The sequence below is a fragment of the Silurus aristotelis genome (assembly GCF_946808225.1).
Source record: "Silurus aristotelis genome assembly, chromosome: 8".
Lineage (NCBI taxonomy): Eukaryota > Metazoa > Chordata > Actinopteri > Siluriformes > Siluridae > Silurus > Silurus aristotelis.
This window is the reverse complement of record NC_139581.1, coordinates 21,546,076-21,570,519: the sequence shown is the minus strand read 5'-3', so window position 1 is coordinate 21,570,519 and position 24,444 is coordinate 21,546,076. Positions and strand designations below refer to the sequence as shown.

The following is a 24,444-nucleotide window of genomic DNA, read 5'->3' as shown; positions in this document are numbered from 1 at the left end:
AGACTTCAACACACACAAAAGAAAATCGGTTCGTTTGCTGTTGAAATGATGGCGAGATTGGCTTCACCCTGAAGATGAGTTCTTGTTTTGTACCCAACGGGGCGAGCCTGGAGGACTGCCACTCCAACCTATTTTGTCTGGTAAGAGATTTAACCGAGCTAAAGCTAAACTGCGGCTAGCTCCAGACTAGCTTCCTTCGAAGTAGCGGCCCGGGGCCTGTTGAGCTACTTAATGCTGTCTGGACAAGTAAAACATGTGTTTCTAGCTTTGAAAAGAAGTCATGCACATTTGCACGAATACGCCGTCTCTTTACAGGGTTTCTATTCAAGTTTCTCGTCAAGATTATGATTTTCTGTTACGCTGAAAGTTAGCAGCCGCTAATCGAGCTGTTGCTAGTATGTCGGTAGTAAACAATGTTACAACTAGCCAGAGTTTCTGCTCGAACCCTGCAATTTCTCATAAACCACTACAATAAGAAGGATCTTAATGATTTATAAAACCCGATTAAACGTTTGCCATCTGTGGATTGATCTCCAATTAGCTAGTTACCTTTCCTGTTAGAAATCGTTCATACCCGATTTCTAATGGAACCCGGAATCGGGTTGCTAAATACTGTTGCTCGTTTCCATCCAATGCATGTTCTGCAAGCCTTAAAATGTAATCAGGTTTAATATATATGTATATAAATTAATATCTAGATATGTGTATATATTTTTTTTCTCTTTCTGATTAAAGCTAGTGAGCTAGCATGGCTAGCCATCAATCAGAAATAATACGAGGAAGGCCCTACGTGGGTCTGGTCTGCTGTGCTCTGTTCAACTCATGTTTTATATAACAATTCAGATTTCATGTTCACATTTTGCTGCTTCGATTCCCAGCAAGTTTCTTTTCCGTGTGATTCCCTGATCGCTTTCCAAAGTTAGGTGGTGACCTCTGCACTGCTCGACATAAACACTGATATGATCTGATTACTCTGTTGATATTTACATCCCCTTTCTCAAATAGAAAATAAACCCACTCCTGCCCAGAGAGTGGAGTATTTCCTGGAGATAATTGAAAACTTTTCCAGTCAGATGGTCTTGTATAACTGGATTTATGCCCTGGCAGGCAGTGCTATGATGCTATGGGTTTCAGGAAAGTGTAGTCATTCAAACCATAGGGCTGTTCTCTCTCTCTCTCTCTCTTTCTCTCTGTATAATCTGACACCTATTTTTACATGTTCCTGTTCAGCTGCTCATAGACAACCTCACGTTTATGCATGTTTACTTGGAAGTGCACCTTCAGATGGGATTGCACACAAGAATCAATACGTCTTGCAGGCGCTTGTGCATTAAACACGTTCCTGCCCAGTGCTTTGGAAAAGTGCGCTGTTTTCAGGGTCTATATAATGCTTGTGGAGATTTATAACATTGTAGTTGACCATGTTGGTTTTTCTGTGTGTCTGATTTGTGTGTCTGACCTCAGGCTGACCTCACAGGCATAAAATGGAAGTGTTTCGTATGGCAAGGCCCCACATCTTCACCCATCGTCTTCCCTGTGACTGAGGAGGACCCCATCCTGTGCAGCTTCAGCCGGTGCCTGAAGGCAGACGTGTTGAGCGTGTGGCGGCGGCACCAGACGCCTGGACGCCGAGAGCTCTGGCTCTTCTGGTGGGGCGACGATCCCAATTTTGCGGAGCTGATCCACCACGAACTTTCAAGTAGGTCCCCTGGCTTTCTCCGGTTCTCTAAATCCTAATACTAACCCACAGCACTTAAAATAACACACACTTTACATTTTGTTGGCTGTTAAAACGTGCCACCTCTTATTCCTTCTTTTCTTTCTTTTTTTTGATCGAGTACTGTACATAAATATTTTTGTTCATCTTTAAATTGATTGTAGTTCACTTTACTTGCATCCGCACGATAATAGTGCAAACAAGGTGGTTAGCAATATATATGTTTTATGTAGATGTTCGAGAGGCCACAGTGTGTACAAGTCTGGGAAGAAGAACTCCAGTTTAGCTTTTGGAAAATGGCTTGTGGGTGTTTGCACTCGCTTGCTAGTAGGATCATGTTTCTCGTCGCAGCTGGGCTCAGTGCACAGTGATGCGTTGAGAAAGGAAGAACGTACAAACGCAGACTCTTGGTTACTGTTTGTGCACAGAAGCCCTGATGATTAAACACTTGCACTTGTGTGGCCACATATTTGTGAACACTTGAGGGCGTTGTACATGGGCGGTCGCATAGGTGTCTGCCTCTGCACCGAACATCAGGATGTCCACTAGAGGGCAGAAAATGAATCAAGTTTCACATTTCACCACAGAGCAAACGGAGTGAAGAATAAAGTACTGTGCGAGATAATACCCAGGATCCCTACAACTTGTGGGTTTTAAATTACTCGTAGCCATTATATTAGGTGGCGAAGGTAGTCAGAGTGGGGACGGTTAGATATATTCAGATGCTCTTTTTAAATTAAAGAAATACATTAATTAATCAAAAAGCATGTGTGGATATTGCAGGAAAAGAACATGGACTACTAAAGAGCTTTCACCTTGCATCAACCGTGCATTATCAGTGTATTATTGTCTGAAGTAATAGCCCACTGCAGCTCTGCAACATCAGCGTGGCCAAATAAAGCAGTATGGGATTGCTTAGTTATGTGTGGGCATGCTTTGTGCAGAGCAGCACACCCCCCTCCATGGTGTGTGTGTGTGTTTTTTCTTGGCAGCACTTTCCAGATGCTTGGTGATCATTATAGAACTGGGTTTCCAGTCAGATTAAACATTTGGACTAGAAAAAGCAGTCTGCTTTATGAGTTGAGTTATTAAAGGCGTGAAAACCATTCTAACAGACCAATTGTATTCATCCTGCTGGTTGTGAGCCATAAGGATTCGTGCACGTGTAAGCTTCTCGGTGCACCTTTTGACATGGTACGCTTACCCATGCATCTCTTGCATCACAAATACACTTGCACGTGGGAAACGAAAGCAGCTTTTAAGCGCGCAAGTGTCGATTTGAGCTTTTTTTTAGAGTTTGATCCACATTTTGTTCCTGTTTGGGGAGAAATTTGAGAAACCTAAGAACCTGTGGCTACATGGTGAATATGATTAATATATTTTGGAATTGCAACAACAATTACTCACCTCCTGTGCTTACTTATGCCAGGATCATAACAAACATACATAATTTAATGGTTTGGTGGTTAGAATCTTGTAGTACAGCGCAATCTCGATACTCGCGGGGTTTGCGTTTTCTGACCCCTGAAGAATAAGAAAAAAAACACGAGGTTTTGACTCTCCTTTTGGTTGTTCATTTTCAAGGGGAATTGTACATGTAGTGTAGCGTAAAATCAACAAAAATTGTGAATTACTTGTCATGTTTTATTTACTACTTTAAATGAACAATACAATAGTTTTTCAAATCTTACATTTCGCAAGTTACTCTTAGTCCGGTTCCAAATGAAAAGTCGTGCCCTATCAAGGACCCACTGTATTCTTCTGTTCACACTGCAAAGACGTACCACATGAACTGTGTATTCACACTGGCAGGTGACAAAGTGACACATGACACACACTTTTCTTTTGAGTTTGCTTCATAGCCCTGCAACTATGGGCATAAAAATCAACGTTTAAATACTTAATATTGTAGCTATTCTGGGATCTAAAAAGAAAATCCTGTAATTTTTCATATTCGAGTTTATTTTCTTACAGTACGTATAGGTTCATTAGGTAGAAGAAAAAACGTAGGGTTTCCCCCCCCTCTTTTAAGGAAAGGCTTCAAATGTCTAGGTCGTTTTGATATTTGACTGATTTCACACTCTGGCTTCCGGATCTACGGTGGCTTGTAGAGTCTTCGTAAAATGACTACCAGAAGGTCCCATCCAAACAAAAACAAGCGTTCCGCACCAGAAGTTAATTTTCAATACAGGTTTTCTCACATTTTACAAAATCCACAAACTTAGTAAGTTTTCAATCACATTCTACATCGTTTACACTTTACTGTTTTGACCATGTATAGAATTACAAAAAATGATTATTGCACTTTTAATTGTATTTTAGACATCGATTGGGCAGCAATATGTATGTTCTACACTCGATTGCGTATTGCGTGTGTAATTGGTGATCACTGCACATCTATGAGACAAACCAGGTGCAAATTAAGAAAGTATAATAAAGAAATTTTATAAAGAAGGACCGTAATTAAGGGAATATATATATATATATAAAAAAAAAGCAAGGTTATGCAACTTGACAAAATAATTATACCAAACAAACATGACATCTTTGAAGAGAAGGACATTAATCTTGTGGTTTGCCCTTCGTTAGGTAATGACGACGGTGGGTGGGAAAGCGGTTTGACTTACGAGTGCCGCACACTGCTCTTCAAAGCCATCCACAACCTTCTGGAGCGCTGCCTCATGAACCGCTGCTTCGTGCGCATCGGCAAGTGGTTTGTCAAACCCTACGAGAAAGATGAGAAGCCAATCAACAAGAGGTAATGCATTTCTCAGCATTGTGACAACAACTGTGGTTTGTTTTTTTGTTTTTTATTATTGTGGTGTTCTTTGTTTGTTTTTTCTTTCTCCCTAACTCTGGGATATAACCACATCCCACAGGCTGCTGTATTAAACCTTATAGAAACATTATCACAGAAGGAAAATTGCGTATAGCTGTAAATACAGCAGGGTGCAATTTCTCATCCGGAAGCCGTATATACTTCTGTATCACCCCTGTAATCACTCAGTACGTTTGTGTTTTGGGTTCCTCGCTGGATTTCTTTTTTTCTTTTTTTTATTTTTTTTAGCCGAGTCATCTGGTTTTGGAACGTCAGGTGTATGGAATTTAAATCCTGACTCAGGTCAAATTAGCTAGGGAAGAGTTCAGTATTCGGTCGGAATCAACGAGAGGTAATTTGCTCCCTCAAGACTGAGCTGTTGTGCTGTGTTTACAGTTTTGACAATGTGTCAAAAATAGCCCCTTGGCTTCCTGCTCCGCTCTCGGTGCACGCGCAGGGCCACAGTCGCCGTGAACGCACTGGAAAATGTGACCGGTTTCCCCGTTTTATCTTCCCAATGTACTTTAAAGCAATTTTCTATTTTAAAATGAACCACAAAAAAAAAAAAAAGCTTTGCACACGTGCTTGCAGTACGGGTACATTAACTTGCTCGGGTGCGAGCGATCGTAAGTTCTTAAGAATCAACTCCACTAGTGGTTCAGGCTGATCGTTTGGAAGTGGTGTGATTTTCTTCAAAAAAGACAACGAACAGATGACATAGGATGATGTCAGGCTGTGTTCAACACCACAGGGCTGTGTGCAGGCTTTGAAGTGCCATCTGTTGGTGTGGAGTTTGATGGCGAGTTGGTAGTATGCCTTAATGACACTCCACTGGGCGCTCAGCAGTCGTACGAGGAATGTGCACACTTTCCCCATTCAGCATAATCGCCCTGCTCTCTCATTACCTGGGTTGTGATTCATGGTCTTATTTTATGTCTCGTCTGTGTGCAGCAAGGTGACGACCCCCCCCCCCCCCCCCCCCCCAGTAGCTTTGCACATTTGAAGTGTAGTTTTTTGCATATGATCTTAAATACAAAGAGTTGTTAGTTGTGTAAAATGGGCTGTGAGTGAGGGCTCAGAATCGGGTGGAGAAAGTTGTTGCGTCCTGGGCTGTTTATCCTTATTTACAACAGTAATTCTAATACAGTTAAACAGGCCGAGGTTTTTGGCAGTCTTTTGGTACGTTGTGGTTTAAACTAATTGTGGTTTGTTTTTAATGCCATGATTTTATCAAAATAACAAAAACTGAAAGCTGCGTGTACTTGGAAGGCTTTCAGAACACCATAAACAAAATTGTGGTTTGGGTGGCACATTTTCATAATGCGAGCTTCTACAATCTTTTGACATTTATCTGTACTGCAAGAAGGATTGAGTATATTTAGCAATCTTAATCTGAATTAATCGCTCAATCCAACTCCAATTGTGAACCTGAAAAGTCTCAGCGGATTTAGGAGAAACCCCTACTAGGAAGTCCAAGTACATCTCTACAAGTTGCCTATATAAATGTTTGTTTTCTCTCGGCAAGTATTATAAAATAAATTTCGATCACTTCGCATACCGTCCGTACTGATTCTTCTTCCTTTACGTTCTCTCACTCTTAAAAGCGAGCATCTGTCCTGTTCCTTCACCTTCTTCTTGCATGGAGACAACAACGTATGTACCAGCGTGGAGATCAACCAGCATCAGCCTGTCTACCTGCTGAGTGAGGAACACCTGACTCAGGCCCAGCACAGCAGCAGCCCAGTGCAAGGTGAGTTCATGCGTTTCGGCTCGGCAGCGTGATGCCAAACACCACATTTCCAATGGTTGTCAGAGCATTAAAAAATTATAATAATCTGTAGAGTTCATGAGAATTACAGGAAGAGAGAGATAAGCTGAATACACCACCTTGGTTCAAATCATACTGAAGTAATATAAAGATGTTCCTGGCTTCACTGTATTAAACAGAGCCTGTTTTTGTAATTGATAGGCTTACTAAAAAAGTATAAAGCGACTTTCCTTTCGTTTTAACTGTAATCAAATATTCGGTTCACATCTGCACCAAACAGCCACACGTTACGAGTGCTGTATTTCTGAATCCAGTCTATAAAAGCATTTAATCTGGACAGTTTGCGCTTCTGTCACAGTAATATGTTGTTTTTATAAGACTAAAGGAATAAATTGGGTGACTATACAGGTGACTAATCATCCACGGCTATAGTGTCTAATGTTAGTGTACAAAAAAGGTGTCAGCATGGTGTTAAGGGTGTTTTTTATTTTGTTGGTTTTTTTTATTTAAATTGTTTAAGGGGATTTTCTGTTTTACTATAAATCTATATATTGGCTATAATCAGTACGCTGTAGGGGTGTAACGGTACACGTATTCATATCGTAATGTTTCGGTGCAGGACTTTCGGTTTGGTACACTCCTTTTTATGTTGGAAACATAATTGAAATCTGAGTTTACACAGGAATGTATTAAGTGGCGGACCCCCTGTTTTTTTTTTTTTTTTTTTTTTTTTTTTTTTTTTTTTCTCTTCCCCCCCTCTCTTCTCTTTTTCCTTTTCCTTTTTTTTTTTTTTCCTTTTTCTTTTCTTCCTCTCCGCTGAAAAATTTCCAGGTCATCCCAAAGTGGGATTTAGTGTAGGGTTCTGCACATGCTGCTCAGGCCTGTTAGCAGTGGTGGACAGTAGAGACTTTTACTGAATTACGTCAATTTGGGGAGACATTTATTTTAACTTCACTACAATTCAAATAAGTCAAATGTCGTATTTTTACTGTTTGCACGCCAGTCAGGGTCGAGCTCTGTTATGAGCTTGTTTTGATTGCTGCTTGGTGTATCTACTTAGCACAAACTCATAGTTTGTCTGTTCAGCATCAGCAGAACATTGTGAGAGGAATAAAAGATGAAAGAAACTCCTGATTCTTAATTGCCAATCAATCAGAGATTGGTGTGCTGAGAGTAACATTAGAGGACGTATATCATAATAGGACATTATAGCCAGAAATCATTGTACTTTGCTCCTTTTTTTCCCAAGTAAAAGTTTAAAGCACTTTTACTGGAGTAATATTTTACCTAGTGTATCTCTACTCTAACTCAAATGGTTTGTGTACTCTGTCTAACACTGCCTGTTCGTTCCTGTGGAGGGAAATAGAATTGCTACAGTGACATTGTGTGCAATTTTGTGCTTCCGTGTTTATGGCAGCAGTTTTGTTATGTGGGTATGATGACTAGGTGTCCCCAAACGCATGGCCTTAATGTATTTGCAGTTCAGTGATGTGTATCCTAAGTTTATGTGATAATGTGTCTTACTTTTTGTTGTCTCCTTAAAGGCCTGCAGTTGTCAGTATGTTGGCAAGCAGGTTTTTTTTTTTTTTCTGTTTGTTTCTCTCCCCCTGTGCTCAAGGGCATAGTAATGACAGCATCCTGCTGATTCTTCTGGGACTCTCTTGCCTTCCTTGCTGCTAGTAATTAACTACAGTACAGGCTCACTCTAGCACTGATGAATCCTTCTGCAAATTCACACTTACAAGTTCAAAACCTCAATTCCCGTTTAAACAACCTATAAGGCTTGCGCTGATTAACTTTTCTTCTTAGCTTTGGCTCATTCATCATCATAGAGCCATTTGTTGCAGATATTTCAGCAAGACGGTGTATACAGTCGTCCCCGTTTATCGCCGTAGTTACGTGGCAAAACTGACCGTGCAAAAACGAATTTCCGCGAAATGCTTTATTTATTTTGTATTATTATTATTTAAGCCGTAAATCATCCTCCCACACTAGAAATATCACATTTATAGTGAGTACTGTACAGTTCTGTAGAGTAGCCTATGCATAGTTTCTCTTTGTTATTGGTTGTCCTTTGACGTCAAATAAGGGGGTTAACGATGCACGTCACTGCATTCTTTATTTTCGTTGGCTAAATCTGGTGATGTATGTCTTTAACTCCACCATTTTTGTTGGACGTCAGAGCCAATCAAAACCCAGATTATATGAATGGGCCACTCCGATTGGCCAGACTTGTTCCTCTAGCCGTTTAATGTTGATTTCAGCATCCCAGCACCGCGATTTCGTACACAGCGCTACGTGTTCTTTGTCTTGTGTAAATGTATGATACACATTGTACTGTATTTTATGTATACTATTACTTTATTTTATAATTAATAATGATTATATTTTTATTCATAAATTCTTATTTTAACATAAAACCATTTGCGGAACAAAATAGCTACATGCCAAAATTGAAAATCGCGATGAAGTGGGACCGCGATAAATATTTCTTATAAAAGAGGGCCATTGGCCAATGGGGTGTTTATTTTGTAGATTAATAACCGATTGTGTGTGTGTGTGATTCCTGACAAGGTTCTTCATCTATATCCAAACATTTGTGTGTTGCTGGGAGAATTTTAGGCAGTTACATAAGCTTTTTATGCTTACAGGCTCAATCCCTCAGTATTCATTTCCCACCTTACTGCTGCCAAAAGCATTCATAAAAGTGAGAATTCTACCAAGATTTACTGAAGTTACACAACACACTAAAGTTCATCTTGTAGAAAAAGTATTTGCATGCGTATTAAACTATTTCCTACTTATGTGGGAACTTAATATATAAAATAATAATAATAATAATAATAATAAAATTATACCTGTTGGAAAAACTATGCAATATATACACTATATACTACACTACTATAGATTTTAAGAAGCGCAGCGTGTTCAACAAACCAGTGGTTTTAAATCTACTGATTTATTTGTACACTTTTTTTTTGAGTCTCTTCCTGTAATGATTTAGATGGTTGGAAACACTCAGGGAGATTTTTTTTTTTGTCCAAACCTCCGTGAAGCACATTTAAAGCTCCTTTAAATTTGTAGGTTCTGTGCCAATTATAATAAGTGACAATTCAGGCTCTGCATTTTTCCCTTTCAGTGCTTCCAGACAGATTGTTATGAAATTGGAGTTTAAAAATTTAAACCTAACAGACAAAGAAATCGTCTATACTGCAATTCTAAAGCTGTTATCTTTGGTCTCCCTTTCCCTGATCACCATTTTCTTAACTGTGTGTGGGACAGTGTGCATTTTTTTTTTTTTGTGTACATTTTTTTCCCCTTCCCATGATAACATGTGACAAAGGAATTTTGCATGTGTGCAGCCCTGTTACCCTACAGTATACATACAGGGCTGCACACATGCAAAATTCCTTTGTTAATGTTTCCCCATGTTAATTTTTATCTAAAAAAATTTTTTTAACTGCTGTACTGCAGGAGTGTTTTTTTTTTTTTTTTTTTTTTTTTTTCTTTTTTCTTTCTTTCCATAAACCCTCTTCTGTATACATGACTTAGCAAGAATGCTTTTTTTTTTTCCTTTTTCTTTTTTTTTTTTTTCGCACCACTTCCCCTGCCTTGACACACATTATTTGAGAGTGGGCAGCTTAAGGCATAAGATGTTCAAATCCCAGGACTAGCAAGCTGTCACTGCTTGGGCTCTGTGAGAAAAGCCCAGTTATACTGTTCAATTGTATAAACGAGCAAGTGGATTAAAACATTGTAAAGTACTATAAAAAATACTATTTGTATACTTTACTGTTACAACAAATAAATATTTCCTATTGATGTTTACTCTAATTCCAATCCTAATTTTCTATTTCCAGTGATTCTCAGCCCATATGGTCTGAATGGTACACTCACAGGCCAGTCCTTTAAGCTTTCTGATCCACCAACGCAGAAGTTAATAGAAGAATGGAAGCAGTTTTATCCCATTGGCCCTAACACCAAGGAGACCCCAGAAGATAAGTTGGATGACCTGGACTGGGAAGATGACTCTTTGGCTGCTGTGGAGGTTCTTGTTGGTATGAAACAATAAATATTACCAGCTGACGATTCTGTATATCTCTTAGATTGTATTCTTAGGTAGACTTGGTTTCGACGTTCTTGTTTGTTTTCTTTGGCAGCCGGAGTGAGGATGGTCTACCCAGCATGCTTGGTGCTTGTAGCCCAGTCCGATATTCCAGCCCCGGCTGCAGCAAGCGCAATCGGCACTACGATTGTCCCAGGAGGCCATCATAATCACGCCATACACAGAGACTCTGCACTCTCATCAGTGACACTAACTCCTCCAACCTCGCCAGAGGAAGCTCAAAAAGGTATGATTGCACTTTTTGAAGACGTCTGTTTGGTTGTAAGTAAACAGTTTCTATTGATTGTAGGCAGTTTTTATGTGATAAATTTTTTTCTTCTTTCTGTAGTTTCTCAGCCTGCTCCCAGGTGGACAAAAATTTCCTCAGCTGCTGATGGCTTCAGCTTAGACTGTACTAGTCATCATGGGGGTAAAGTTCCTCGCAGGTTGGCCAGTCATTTGTTGGAGGCAGTGTGGCAGGAATGCAATGTCAACCGTTCTCAGAAGTATGACCTTTTGTTCTTTTTGTTTCTTTCTGTTTATCCTGCTAATGTATATTGAAGCAAGTAGCAAAATTGATCTCTTTTTTATTTTACAGGAGAAAGTTTTCAGCTTTAGCCAGTGGTCTGTGTGATGAGGAGATGGATAAAGCTGGCGTCTGGGATTTTGTTGAACGCTATCAAAGAATGCAGTGCAATTGCTCAAGGTATAGAGGGCATATATTCCTCACATGTCAAAAGTATCTTTGATGCTTCTCTTTGTTATTCGTTCTTATTTCAACCATCAAGACACAAGGTGGTTGTAAATGAATTGAACCATTGTTACATGAATGTAATGTTTAGTGGTTTTTTTTTTTTTTTTTTTAATACAGACACAAGAACCTAAAGCAGCGTGCAAGTAACACTCCTGGACTCCCCCTCCCTGCTGGCCATCCCTCTCAACTTCCCTCCAAATACAAAGTGGCAGAGAAGCCAGAAAAGGCAGAGAAACAGCAGAAGCGGCCTCAAACACCCTTCCACCACCGCAGTTCTGTTGGCGAGGATTTGAGTCTGGAGCCGGATGAGCGAGGCAGCCATTACCGTACGCTTCACCACGGGGATGTCGATTCGAGCAAAACTCAAACCCTGCACACATCATCCAGGGACATGGTGGGCTCCCCGCAGCCTCCACCGCTCAGCCCACATCCCTGTGGGCGAGAGGAAGAGACACCAGCAGAGTTGAAACGCTCTTCCACCCCTCTTCATCAACAGTTCTACCCTCCATCTTCGGAGACATGCCTTCTGCCTTCAAAAAGCCCTGATCGTTCTTCCTTTGACCCTTTGACCTCAGAGTATGCTACAGCTTACCCAGACTCGCTGGAGCCCATAGTGTATGTTGGCTCGGCCATCAGCCCCAACGAGGATATGAGCCACAACCCCTGGAGGTATTTTAGGCTTCCAGGCAAGAGAAACATGGACCTACAGCCTCCTCAGCTTCCTGTGGACAAACTGAAGCAGGACAACCTGGACAACATCGTTTCTGTCACAGAGTAAGCACACATTTTGAAAATGAAACATTTATTATTGTTTGTTTCTGTTTAGCACTTTATAGTATCCATATCGTTTGTGTAAAGTACCAGGCAACCTCAAATACACCACTATGGACCAGATTTAAAGCGTTTTAGGAAAACATAATGTACACCATAACATAACATTTATGATTTACAGGATGATGGCCTCCTCTGCGACCCTGAAGGTATCAGAGGAGCGGGTGAAAATGTACATGCAGAAGAAGAACCAGTATCTCTCGGTATCCGTGTGTGATGGAGAACAGGAGCTGGATGCAGATCCTTACGCTTTCGTGGAGGGAGACGAAGAGTTCTCCTTCACCGATAAGGAGAAGAGGCCTGGAGCAGAACCGGCAAAGAGAAGCAAAGTCAGTCACGCATCTCTTTTGTCACTAGTTTAATGCAATCAATTGATTGTGTTTAGGATTTCAATAATCCGAATCGAGTACCTCGTTTTGTACAAACAATAGCGATTTCAGCGTGAATAATGATGTAAAGGCAGTGGAACAGTGATTAAAAAAAAAAATTATGATCCTGGTTACATTCATTTAATTGTACAGCAGCTTTGTAGGATGCTAAGTTGAAGAGTGAAATTTCTTTCCACCAGCTAAGCATTTCTTTGGAGAGGGAGAGCGAGCAGGAGTGCGGATTTTAACCAAACTCAGTTTTGACCCTCTTGGCTTCTTATTTTTCCAAACTCAACCAATGAGAGAAACCACAAATGAGATGTGGAAATAAGCATCTCGGTTTGGGCAGGCATGGAGGAACGATTGCAGCACTGAATCATTTATACTGTGCTAAAAATACTGCATGGCGAAGTGCTAACAGTGAGACAGATATGGCATGATGCATTAATGAAGGTGGCAGTGTGAGGTTTCAGTGCCACTGTACTTAAATAAATGCATTGTGAAACAGATGCTATCGGGTGCTTGTGCTGCCATGTTGATATTCCAACTTTCGTGCGTTTAAAGAAAGTATTCATTGACATTAATATTGAGCGATATCTTTATAGATATATTTAGAGCTGTTCAACAGTGCAATTGGATAGCAGAAACGAGTATTAGCTCACATGCCGCTAATGTGACAGCTAATGACCGTGATTGTGTAATAAGTCAGGCTAGATGTAGAGGACGAGCTTTCTCAGGGCTAAACACATCTTGGTCCACAGATTGCATTTTTTTTTTTTTTTGTCTAACACTTTGCCTTAGTTTGTCATTATGCAACATTTCCCACTCATTCTTTCTGTCTGTCATATGGTTGAAGAAGAACTGTACAATTATCATGTGACTGACACAGTCCAAACTCCAATCCGGGGTCATGCCTGATTTACTCAACAAGTGCACCACTAATAACTGGCAATATCCCCTGGTTTCTTTTTTTTTTGTGCCAAACAATAAAACAAGAGCCTAATATATTGTACATTTGCTACATTTCAGCAAGTTGATTGAATTTTAATTTGACTTTTTCAGAGGGATGACGGTAGTACTTCTTCCACTGATGGTGCGTATGCTGTATATTTCATTGTAACTGTAATTCTTTTGTTTGTTTTTTTTTTTTTACCCTCCCAGTATTCCTAAGCATTTGATTTCAAATTTTTTGTCACAACAGACACTCATGGCTCAGCCTGCAGCAAACCTGTCCCATCCACCATCCGCCTAATACACGAGACTGACCTGGCTGTGTCTATAAACGATCTGGATAATATCTTCAATTCTGATGAAGATGAGCTTACGGTCAGTAGGGCCTCACATGTTCCTTCGAACAGTAGATCAGTTTGGTTTTTGCAGATATCGAGCAGTCAGATTGCGCTTGCTGTCTTACTAGGCAGACAGCTCGCCTTTTGTCTTTACTATTATGTGCCACACTGTTGCACGTAGTTCATGGTGTCATGGTGACATTCTTTTCAATTATTTCAAACAGCCCGGCGCCAGGAAAACTGGAAGTGGAACTGAAGAGAAATTTGGTGGCAAGGAGTCTAAACCAGCAACAGCAGACACTCTGTCATGTTTAAGTATGCTTGTTGGACGTTTACTTTTAGTCAAAAATGACTTCATTAATACACCTAAGCATTGGCTGAAGACTAATTGTGTGTTTGTGTATGTCTAGGTGTTGCAGATCTACACCAGATGTTTCCCACACCTCCATCTATAGAGCAGCACATCATGGGCTACTCCCCCATGAACATAGGTAGTAAAGAGTGTGGTTCCATGGAAACCGGACCAGGCTTCTCTATGGCTGATGGGCCATTGCTCATTGGCACGTTTAAAATGGAGGTGGAGGAAGGCCTTTGCAGCCCCAAACCCTCAGAGATCAAGGTGAGGGCAAGTGGCAACTGAAACGCAATTTAAATGATTTATAATAGTCCAGTACTGATATTGTTTTCTTTTCTTTCAGGATTTCTCTTTTGTATTTAAGCCAGAGCCAAGTCAGGTTTTTGTGGGCAGCTCTCTCTATGCTCCCCTAAAGACCCTTCCCAGTCAATGCCTGATTTCTCTTAAGCTGCCAGAGGACTGTGTGTATCGGCCCAGCTGGACCGTGGGCAAACTCGAGATGCTGCAGCCAGTGCCTGCTATGTCTTTCCATGGCAAGGAAAGGTAAATACGGAGAATGTGGAAGTTGCAATATGAGAAGTCCGTTACATTGTTTCGATGTAAAAGTGGGATGTTGTGTAATTCATGTCTCAGAGAAAGCATGAGCTCCTTCTCTCGATCGTGCCGCTAGTGGGTGGAAACGACTTAGGATAAAGTAACGGGGAAGGAATGATGCATTTAGAAAATCGGGAGCTACCCCTGCATTCTTTCCTACCATTTCTTTTTGTTAATAAGCAATGTGTGGTTTTTGGCTCGTGTCTGTTTTCACAGTAACATCCCTAGTGTGGGCAGTGCCATGGAGCTGCAAGACTACACGCAAACCTACACCCCTCAGACCCACACCCCCTTCCAGTCTAGCAGTGCCCCACCTAGCAACAGTGGGGCGGGCATCTTACCTTCACCCGCCACGCCTCGCTTTTCAGCACCGACGCCGAGGACGCCGCGTACGCCCCGCACCCCACGTGGCCCTGCTAGCGCACAGGGCTCAATGAAATACGACAATTCCGACCTGTATTCTCCTGCCTCCACCCCCTCCACCCTCAGGCCGCTCAGTTCAGTGGAACCAGCTACAGCTCCTTCGGTGCCTGAGGCCCACAGCCTCTATGTCACACTCATCCTCTCTGACTCGACTATGAACTTGTTTAAAGACTGTAATTTTGACAGTTGCTGTGTGTGTGTATGCAACATGAATATCAAGGGTGCTGATGCAGGTGTTTACATTAGTGACGCAGGTCTGGATTCGCAGTACTCCAGCACAGAAACTTGCTCGTGTGGCTTCAGTGCGGTCGCCAATCGACGCTACGCAAACGGCGCCGGCCTCTTTCTCGAGGACGAGCTAGATGTCGTTGGCAGGGGGACCGACGCTGGCCGGGAGGCAGAAAAGCACCTGGAAGCACACCGCCGTGCTTCTTCGGTGCACCTTCAAGATGAGCTGCTCCTCCTGCTGCAGGAACAGTGCTCCAATCCCTTTCCTGCTCTGTGCATGCCAAAGCCCAGAGTCGGCTTACTACCACGGCCACCTCGCCGCCTGGAGGAGAGGGACTACTGCAGTGACTGCTACCTGGCTCTGGAGCATGGTCGTCAATTCATGGACAACATGTCTGGAGGAAAAGTGGATGAAACGCTGGTCAAGAACTCGTGTTTGCACCCTTGGGCCAGTCGCAACGGTGAGGAATAATTCCATAGTGACACAAAATATATATATTTTACCCTAGTAAATAGATTTGCATAAATTCTCTTTACTATGCAAGTTGTCAGAGCCTTTCTCTCCTTTTCCTTTCAGCCATGGATGTGAGCTTGCTGTTCTCTCAGGATGTGTTAAGGATGTTACTGTCTCTGCAGCCTGTGCTGCAGGACGCCATCCAAAAGAAGCGATCAGTGCGCTCCTGGGGCGTCCAGGGTCCCCTTACTTGGCAGCAGTTTCACAAGATGGCTGGAAGGGGATCTTATGGTATGTATAGTTCCAGCCACTGCGCGTGGGGTGGTAGTTTTTATTTTTTTTGCACACGTTTTTTCAGATTGATTAACAAAATTCATCATCTGTCTCTTCAGGTACCGATGAATCTCCAGAGCCGTTACCCATACCGACTTTCCTAGTTGGTTACGAGTATGACTTTGTGGTTCTGTCGCCTTTTGTTTTGCCCTACTGGGAGAAGCTGTTACTGGACCCTTTTGGCTCTCAGAGAGATGTTGGCTATGTTGTTGTGTGTCCTGACAATGAGACTCTGATGACTGGTGCTAAAACGTTCTTCAGAGACCTGACTGCAGTCTACGAGGTAAACGCAGTGCAGCCTGTTTAAATGATGATCGATTAATCGTGTTTAGCGTTTCAAAGGAACATAACACCATATTATATAATATAACACCAATTTATGCCTTACTCATCATGCAGGCATGTCGGCTTGGGCAGCACAAGCCCATCTGCAGGGCTCACGCTGATGGGATAGTAACAGTGAGTACTGCTGGCTTGAAGCCTCAGGCAGAGCAACCTCTCAGCGACTGGTTCTTTAAAATGTGCAACAGTATCAACAGTGACTCAGTGACGAAACTTAAACTCTACGCCCAAGTGTGCCGGCATGACTTGGGTACGATTTCTTCTAAATCAAATTTTCTTTCCTGTGTTTATGCTCCGTTTTGTTTTGTAAACTTCTAGAATCCAGTGCATCTAATAATGTTCTTTTCAAGAATAGGTTTTCCCTGTTACAAAAAAAACCCGCACGTTTTGGCTGTCTGTCTAAAATGAGACGTGTTTTTATTCAACGAAAAAACATTTCGAGCTGCGACACAGAAACTCTTTTTTTATTATTATTTTTTAATTTAGGCTGAGGTGTTCATAATTGGCACATGTTGTGTTGTGCCAATTATGCATTAACCGTGCTGGGTTTGCAGCCCCCTTGCCGAATTCCATTGAACAAAGCAGCATAGATTTACATCCAGTGTGTTTCGCCAGGCTGGTATTGACCCTGGTGTTCAAAGTAGTAACTGCTACAGTCGAGCCCCTCATATTTGCATTTCTTTCCCTTCAGCTCCATACCTGGCAGCCCAGTCTTTAGACAGCTCCTTGCTCTCTCAGCGGAACCCTTCGTCGTCCTCTTCCTCCTCGACATCACAACCTGCCAGCTCCAACAACACCTCAACAGGCCCTCAGAACACCTCCACTGCCACCAGCACCTCCACAGCCAGCAGTAACAATAGCACCCCAGCACCCACCTCTGCCACCTCCTCTAACTCTCAGGGTTTAGGAGGCTTAGGATCTAATAAGCCCAGCTCTCTCCCTCCCTTTGGTCCTCAAGGAATTCAGCATGCTGGAGCCCAGAACACAGGCACTGTAGGGGACAGCACATCAGCCACCAGCCAGCCACAGGCTCATCCTGAACCACCGGAGAGGTACAGAATTCTCATAAGACGTCGCTGTTAAAAATATACTATTCCCTTAAACTCCAGTTGATAATGAGCATTTCCTTTTTACAGCACTATGGAGAGGGACAAAGTGGGAGTTCCAACTGACGGAGACTCTCATGCTGTCAGCTACCCTCCTGCTATAGTGGTCTACATAGTGGACCCATTTAGCTATGAGGACACGAGCAGAGGCTGCAACTCTAGCGTTTGGAGTTTGGGACTCCTCTACTGCTATATGGAGATGCTGCAATTTTTGCCTCCACATATAAGGAATGCAGTGTCTGTGCAGGTGAGGTGTTTTTTTTTTTTTTTCTTTTTTTTTTCTTTTTTTTTTTTTTTTTCTCTGTCACATTTTGTAATGAGTATTTGAAACATTAAAATGGCTGACATTCTGTATTGTAATGCAGGTGATTCCCTGCCAGTATCTGCTGCAGCCGGTACGGAGTGAGCAGAGGCATATATATGCCCAGCATTTGAAGTCCCTGGCTTTCTCTGTGTACACACAATGCCGGAGGCCTCTCCCAACTTCCACCAACGTCAAAACACTAACAGGTTTTGGCCCTGGACTTGCTATTGACACTGCATTACAGAGCTCTGAGGTATTACAGCTTTTGATTGTTGTTTTTTTTTTTTTGTTTTTTTTTCCTGTAGCTTGCGATTTCAGTCGGTCAATAATGAACCACATCTGTTTTAGGATGCTAACAAGCTACTTTGAATTCCTTTGTTTCTGCTAGGCAAGTTTTAAGTAGTTATTATTAGGGCTGCATACCTAATCTTATATTAAAATGAGATTCAAGATGGCTTGGCTTTCATTATTTACTAAACAAACAAATTAAATTCATTAGATAATTGGCTCTCGTTACACGCTGTGTATTTAACTCTCTTAGCTTCCGTCATGTTCTAATCTGTTTGTTTAGACGTTTTTTGGGGTTTTTTTTGTAATTGTTTATAAATTAATCATTTAAACATATGTATAATAGTAGGGTTTTTATCTTTTTATTATTTGCTTTTAGGTTTCATATAGGCTTGTTATTTAGTATGTGAAATGAATTATGCTTACTGTTGATTTTCAAGTGCACCAAAGCCATCCTGTTCTTAATTTGTTTTAATAATCAGTGCAGAATTTTCGTTTTCTTTTTGAGCAATGATCAAGAGAGATGGGTAGATGGATAGATAAATAGATGGATACTTGGATACTTTATTCATCCCAATGGGAAATTTGCATTGGTTATCACTTAATCATTTTGGATAGGGATGCACTGACATGTATTTAAGATTATATTCTGAAAAAAAATTGGAAAATAAGGATTTTCTAGGTACAACACTTGACCAGTGTTCCTTTTTTTTCCATCATCCAGAGGGCAGAGTTTGTGCGTCTCTACACACCACCATTCGTCCTGGCCCCAGTAAAGGACAAGCAGACAGAGCTGGGCGAGACCTTTGGTGAGGCAGCGCAAAAACACAACGTCCTCTTTGTGGCCTACTGTTTGTCTCACGACCAACGCTGGCTGCTAGCCAGCTGCACCGACCAGTACGGAGAGCTGCTGGAGACTTGCATCATCAGCATAGACGTGCCCAACAGGTCAGTGCTGAAAGAAATAGTTTTTTCCCCAGCTTATTATTTCTCTAGTTAATGCCATATAACTGAGAGAATTTTGCTTCCTCCCACAGAGCTCGGCGGAAAAAGGGCTCAGCCCGCCGACTTGGCCTTCAGAAGCTCTGGGAGTGGTGTGTGAGCCTGGTGCAGGTGACCTCACTGCCTTGGCGAGTTGTGATTGGCCGGCTTGGAAGAATGGGTCATGGGGAGTTGCAGGGTAGGTAACCTCTTAGGGTTCAGTTACTATTGCAGTAGTTCTGTCACACATGCAAGTTTTAAATGTGTAGTTTGCTTGATTTCGAACAGATTGGAGCATCCTGCTAAGCAGGCGTAACCTGCAGTCTCTCAGCCGCCGCTTAAAGGAGATGTGCAGGATGTGCGGCATCTCGTCAGCAGACAGTCCCAGCATTCTTAGTGCCTGCTTAGTTGCCCTTGAGCCTCAGGCAACATTTGTCATTATGCCAGGTAGGATATATATGAAGGATTCAAGTCAAAGGAAAACAAAATCTTTTTAGAATCTTAAAAGGCAGCCACAGTAGCACAAGCATGAATATATCTTTGCAAATCCAGGCCAGGCAAAAGTAGTATGTTAAATCTGTATTGCAAGCATATTTTTTGTCTCCTATTTTATAATCAGTTAACTGTTTATTTATAAATAGTAATACTAGTATCTGAGTCTGTGGTCTAAAGGCAAGTTGAGATTTATTTACCGTTGAAAAATATTTAGCCATGACCGTTCTCTCACGCCTCATTTTTGTATGTTTATGTGAAGACTCTGTATCTACTGGATCAGTGTTTGGCCGCAGCACTGCACTGAACATGCAGACATCACAGCTGAATACCCCTCAGGACACATCTTGCACCCACATACTAGTGTTCCCCACCTCTGCTGTGGTCCAGGTCATCGACACACCTTTCAATCCCATTCATGGTCAGTCTCAAGCACTAAAAACCCTCACAGCTTCAGTTCTTGTTTCGGTTTTTTTAATCAATCCTCTGTTGTCAGATGCCTCAGATGCTATGGGCGGCATGGATGAAATCCTGGACATGCTGGAGAACGACGTGGACCCTGACCTCATTAACATACTACCCAATTCTCCAAACACCTCCCCAGTGCATTCACCTGGCTCACACTACCACCATGGTGGAGATGGCAGCAAGGTCAGTTCTCTTCTTAACTTTAAGCTCAGTATTATTACTCTAATTCCATTCGCCAAATCAAATGTCTTTACTTTAAGGAATTGTCAACTATGTTACACTTTTTTTTGATCACTAGTAAAGAGTAAAGAAATAGATTCAGGCGTTTACTAGCTATATCATAGGCTATAAAGATAAAAAGAATGATCTATGCAACACCATTTTTCTCATGGAAAGTATGGGTGTGTGTGTTTTCCTCAGGGCCAGAGCACAGATCGAATGGAGTCTCACGATGAATCTCCCAACATCCTGCAGCAGCCAATGGCACTGGGTTACTTTGTTTCCACAGCCAAAGCAGGACCGTTGCCTGACTGGTTTTGGTCCTCCTGCCCTCAGGCCAAGAACCAGTGCCCCCTTTTCCTGAAGGTGAGCCATTATGCAGCAGCGTTTTCTAGCTAGCGAATTGGTAAATATGTAGATGATCATTATTTATTTGTTTTACTAAAAAGACAAATATTAGCAAGCTACAAACATTAGATTGGATGTACGAAAATCACAAATATTTCATTTCCAGTTGAAAATTATTTTTTAAATGACCATTAAATTTTTAATTAGTTTAATAAATAATAAAATCTTAGTATTGTATTTTGTATTTGACATTGTGGCAGGAATAATGCAGATTGCATCATGAAATGCAGGACTAAGCTAAATTACATTATGTACCTGCTGCACATATTTTCAACACTATGAGAACATTTAAAAAAAAATATATAAATAGAGGCAGCCATGTTGTTAAAACCTGCATTAAGCCTGCTTTTGACTGCAGAGCATAGATACATCCAATAGGGGGCAGAAGACAGTTCTGCAACAGGTTTTTGAGGAAAGTATTGTTAATGCAGGTGGTGCAGAGGTCTCTGAAACGAATGTATCAAATATGATATAGTTGCCGTTTTAGGGTTAATATAAAGAGTTTCACGTTGTTCCAAAGTGCAATCATTGCCAGTCATAAGGATAAGCTTATTCAAGATGCTACCGGTTCTTGTATTTAGACTTGGTGGGCGTCGCCAACAGATGCATGTGACTTGTGACTTTTGTTTTTAAGGCATCTTTACACCTGCACGTCTCCTTGGTGCAGTCCGATGACCTGCTGCACAGTAAACACTCCCACCCTCTCGACTCCATCCACACCTCAGATGTGCTCAGGTAACACCAATTTTTTTGAAAACCTTATTTTTCATCACTTAATCTTAAGCTGCCTATTTATTTTGGAAAAATATTTTTTTAAATATTGTGTTTATTTATTTAAAAAAAGAAACAATTGTTATAAAATTAACTCTGATCTACATCAGCAAGTAGCATCTGTTATCTTTGGTGCAATCTTTTTAAATGCTTAATCTCATCAATAAAACCATAGATAATTATAAAAGAATTCTGTAAATATAGCCTCTTGAAACTTCAGTCATTTATTTTCATAAACAAAAATATACAACTGAAAAATCACATGTATATAAGTATTTAGACCCTTAGCGACACTTGAGAATGAGCTCAGATGCCTTCCAATTCTCTTGATCGTGCCTGAGATGTTTCTTCACCTTGCTAAGAGTGCACTTGTGGAAAGGGTTTTTTGATTGGACATGATTTGGAAAGGCACACAAAGGCTGACGATGCATATAAGAGCAAAACAGGCCATGAGGTCAAAGGAACTGCCTGCAGAGACGGGATTGTTGCAAGGCACAAATTTGGGAAAGATCAGGGCAGAAGACCCTTAGTAAGAGAGTTGACCAAGAACCCGATGGTCACTCTGACTCTGGAGTGAGCTCTGCAGATCCTGTGGAGAAATGAAAACGTTCCAGAAGGACAACAATCAGCAACCCCCCCTCGAATCTGGGCTTTATGGCAAAGTGGTTAGATAGAAGCCTTTATCTCCGCAGTGCAAACCCATGGATGCCAGCAGACACCTTAAGACGGTGTGGAACAAGATTCTCTCGTCTGGTGAAACCAAGATTGAACTGTTTGGCCTCAATTCTAAATGTTATGTCTGGAGGAAATCAGGCACCATCTCTTCACCTGCTTAAACCATCCCAAAAGTGAGGCATGATGGTGGCATCATCATGCTGAGGGTGGTGGTTTATCCGGCACGGACTTGGCAACGTCAGGGTTGAGGGAAAGCTGAATGGAGCAAAGTACAGAGATAATAACCTGTTCCACGGAGCTCAGGACCTCAGTCTGGGCCAAAGGTTCACCTTCTTACATAACGACAACCCTTAGCACACAGCCAAGACGACACAGGAGTGGCTTAGGGTCCTCATCCAACCTGGCCCATCTTGAGAGTATTTGGCATGAATGGCAGAAACCCCCCCCAGTCCAGGTTTGCAATACTCTAAAAAAGACTCGAGGCTATAATTGCTGCCGAAGGTGCTTCAACTTAAGTACTGAGTAAAGGGTCTGAATACTTATGTGCATGTGATATTTCAGGTTTTTTACAGACATTTCATGAATTTTTTTTACTGTCATTATGGTGTACTGAGTGTAAATGAATGAGAGGGAAAAAAAGTGAAAACAAAATTGCAAAAAGTGAAGGGGATCTGAATACTTTCCAAATGCAGTCTATTTATAGGAAAAATCTGCTTTAGCATTCGATTGCAGCATTTTGGCCCGCAATAATATTTGGCATTTCCTAATGAATCTCTGCATCCTAATAAGCTGTGAATTAGACACCTGAGCTAATTGTTTTCCATCCGCTGGTCGCATAGGTTTGTGCTGGAGCAGTACAACGCCCTCTCCTGGCTGACCTGTGACCCTGCCACACAGGACCGCCGCTCTTGTCTCCCAGTGCACTTTGTCGTGCTTAACCAGATGTACAACTTCATCATGAACGTGCTGTGAAACCATCACACGCGGTGCTGCACTGCTTCTGCAGACCATAGCACGCGTCGCGCAGTCAGTCTGGGCACTTGGGAAGTGCAGGGATACATTAGCATTGCCAAGAGCCCGTTTCAAAAAACCAACTGGAGCTAAAGGGACTAGTCTACTGAAATATTCTTTTTAAAGACCTGATATTTTGGTCTGGGTAAGATCTTTTGCAAATGAAATGCCTACATATATCTTATTTATTGTACGTTTTTAAATGTGTAATTTCTTAATCTTTTTATATATATATATATATATATATATATATATATATATATATATATATATATATATATATATATATATATATATATATATTATCTGAAGGTACATATTGCCTTCCTATAAAATTAAAAAAATGTTCTAACATGTATGTAATTGTCTTAATTGCAAGGCAAGAACTGACAAATGTATTTGCAGTAGGTTGCTTTTAGAGTATTTTCTGAGAGTGGAGAGACAATTTTTATTGCCATGATGTACAAATGAAGTATGCTGAAGCTGTTCTTAGCCTTGTGTGATGGAAACTGCAGGATAGGCTGTAGTTGCAGAAATACCTGTACAGCGATTTAATGTGTTCAAATAAGAGAACAAGAGATACATTGTCAAATTATATATTTTATATCAGATTTAGAGAATTGTGTGTGTAAATATCTATATAAAATGTACATACAATCTTGTACCGCTATGAATGGTGTATGAATGGTGCAGCCAATTTTAGGAATAAAGTGCGTCAACCTGAAGTGGTTGCGGTTTGCGTTTTTTTTTTTTCTTGCAAATTGCATATTCTTCAGTATCAGATTTCTATGGTGTACCATAAAAGTTGAAATTCTTATTCCTCCCATAGATTATTCATTTCATGTTATTGTTAAGCTCGGGGTGAGCGGTAACCACTAGGCAGCAGATCTTTATCTTATTCCTTGTTCTACAGAAGTCTTTCCAGTGTGTAGTGCTTTAGGACTAACTCTGAATAATAGTGTTTTGAAATCTGCACTTAACACTGCACTTGTTCACACCCCCTGTAAAATGATATCCTGAGTGTTGAAGGTTTTTTTATTTTTTATTAAGCAGCCGTTATCACCATCGTGTGGTATCTCGTTCTCTGATGGCAAGAGCCTGCTGCAAGTCCATAGATGAAGTAATGTGACTTTGCCTCGAGCTCCATTATTGCTCTCCATTACGATGCCTGAACCAATGAATCTCTCAATGCGTTTTCTTTTACTGATCTACAGCATAAAGCTCTTTTAATGGCCCTCTGTGGGTTACTACCAGCATAAGCCCATCGAGGCTTGCTTTTTCGTACTTTGCTTATGTAGCAAGTTTAATTTTGATGTTTATTTTAGTACTGCAGACCTTTTGT

At 41.3% G+C, this 24,444-nt stretch overlaps 1 protein-coding gene across 2 annotated transcripts in view; it reads left to right on the top strand.

Annotated features, from left to right (window-relative positions):
- The window catches only part of med13b (mediator complex subunit 13b), a 24,524-nt gene extending 697 nt beyond the window's left edge, over positions 1 to 23,827 (top strand). The window contains exons 1-30 of one of the 2 annotated variants that reach the window (XM_083549603.1): positions 1 to 140; positions 1,465 to 1,699; positions 4,307 to 4,475; positions 6,140 to 6,285; positions 10,164 to 10,361; positions 10,464 to 10,655; positions 10,758 to 10,914; positions 11,007 to 11,114; positions 11,280 to 11,936; positions 12,115 to 12,322; positions 13,424 to 13,454; positions 13,563 to 13,687; positions 13,875 to 13,965; positions 14,061 to 14,269; positions 14,349 to 14,548; positions 14,816 to 15,711; positions 15,828 to 15,995; positions 16,097 to 16,320; positions 16,437 to 16,629; positions 17,071 to 17,431; positions 17,516 to 17,732; positions 17,851 to 18,042; positions 18,802 to 19,025; positions 19,115 to 19,257; positions 19,347 to 19,505; positions 19,813 to 19,971; positions 20,047 to 20,201; positions 20,439 to 20,603; positions 21,280 to 21,380; positions 22,931 to 23,827. The exon at positions 1 to 140 is cut by the window's left edge and continues 693 nt beyond it. In XM_083549603.1, the coding sequence (XP_083405729.1) occupies positions 75 to 140; positions 1,465 to 1,699; positions 4,307 to 4,475; positions 6,140 to 6,285; positions 10,164 to 10,361; positions 10,464 to 10,655; positions 10,758 to 10,914; positions 11,007 to 11,114; positions 11,280 to 11,936; positions 12,115 to 12,322; positions 13,424 to 13,454; positions 13,563 to 13,687; positions 13,875 to 13,965; positions 14,061 to 14,269; positions 14,349 to 14,548; positions 14,816 to 15,711; positions 15,828 to 15,995; positions 16,097 to 16,320; positions 16,437 to 16,629; positions 17,071 to 17,431; positions 17,516 to 17,732; positions 17,851 to 18,042; positions 18,802 to 19,025; positions 19,115 to 19,257; positions 19,347 to 19,505; positions 19,813 to 19,971; positions 20,047 to 20,201; positions 20,439 to 20,603; positions 21,280 to 21,380; positions 22,931 to 23,063 (6,282 nt within the window). In that variant the 5' untranslated portion in view covers positions 1 to 74 and the 3' untranslated portion in view covers positions 23,064 to 23,827. Of the gene's footprint in view, positions 141 to 1,464; positions 1,700 to 4,306; positions 4,476 to 6,139; positions 6,286 to 10,163; positions 10,362 to 10,463; positions 10,656 to 10,757; positions 10,915 to 11,006; positions 11,115 to 11,279; positions 11,937 to 12,114; positions 12,323 to 13,423; positions 13,455 to 13,562; positions 13,688 to 13,874; positions 13,966 to 14,060; positions 14,270 to 14,348; positions 14,549 to 14,815; positions 15,712 to 15,827; positions 15,996 to 16,096; positions 16,321 to 16,436; positions 16,630 to 17,070; positions 17,432 to 17,515; positions 17,733 to 17,850; positions 18,043 to 18,801; positions 19,026 to 19,114; positions 19,258 to 19,346; positions 19,506 to 19,812; positions 20,202 to 20,438; positions 20,604 to 21,279; positions 21,381 to 22,930 lie in introns of both variants that reach the window. The other variant, XM_083549602.1, reaches the window with a different exon arrangement.
- The last annotated feature ends 617 nt before the right edge of the window (positions 23,828 to 24,444 follow it).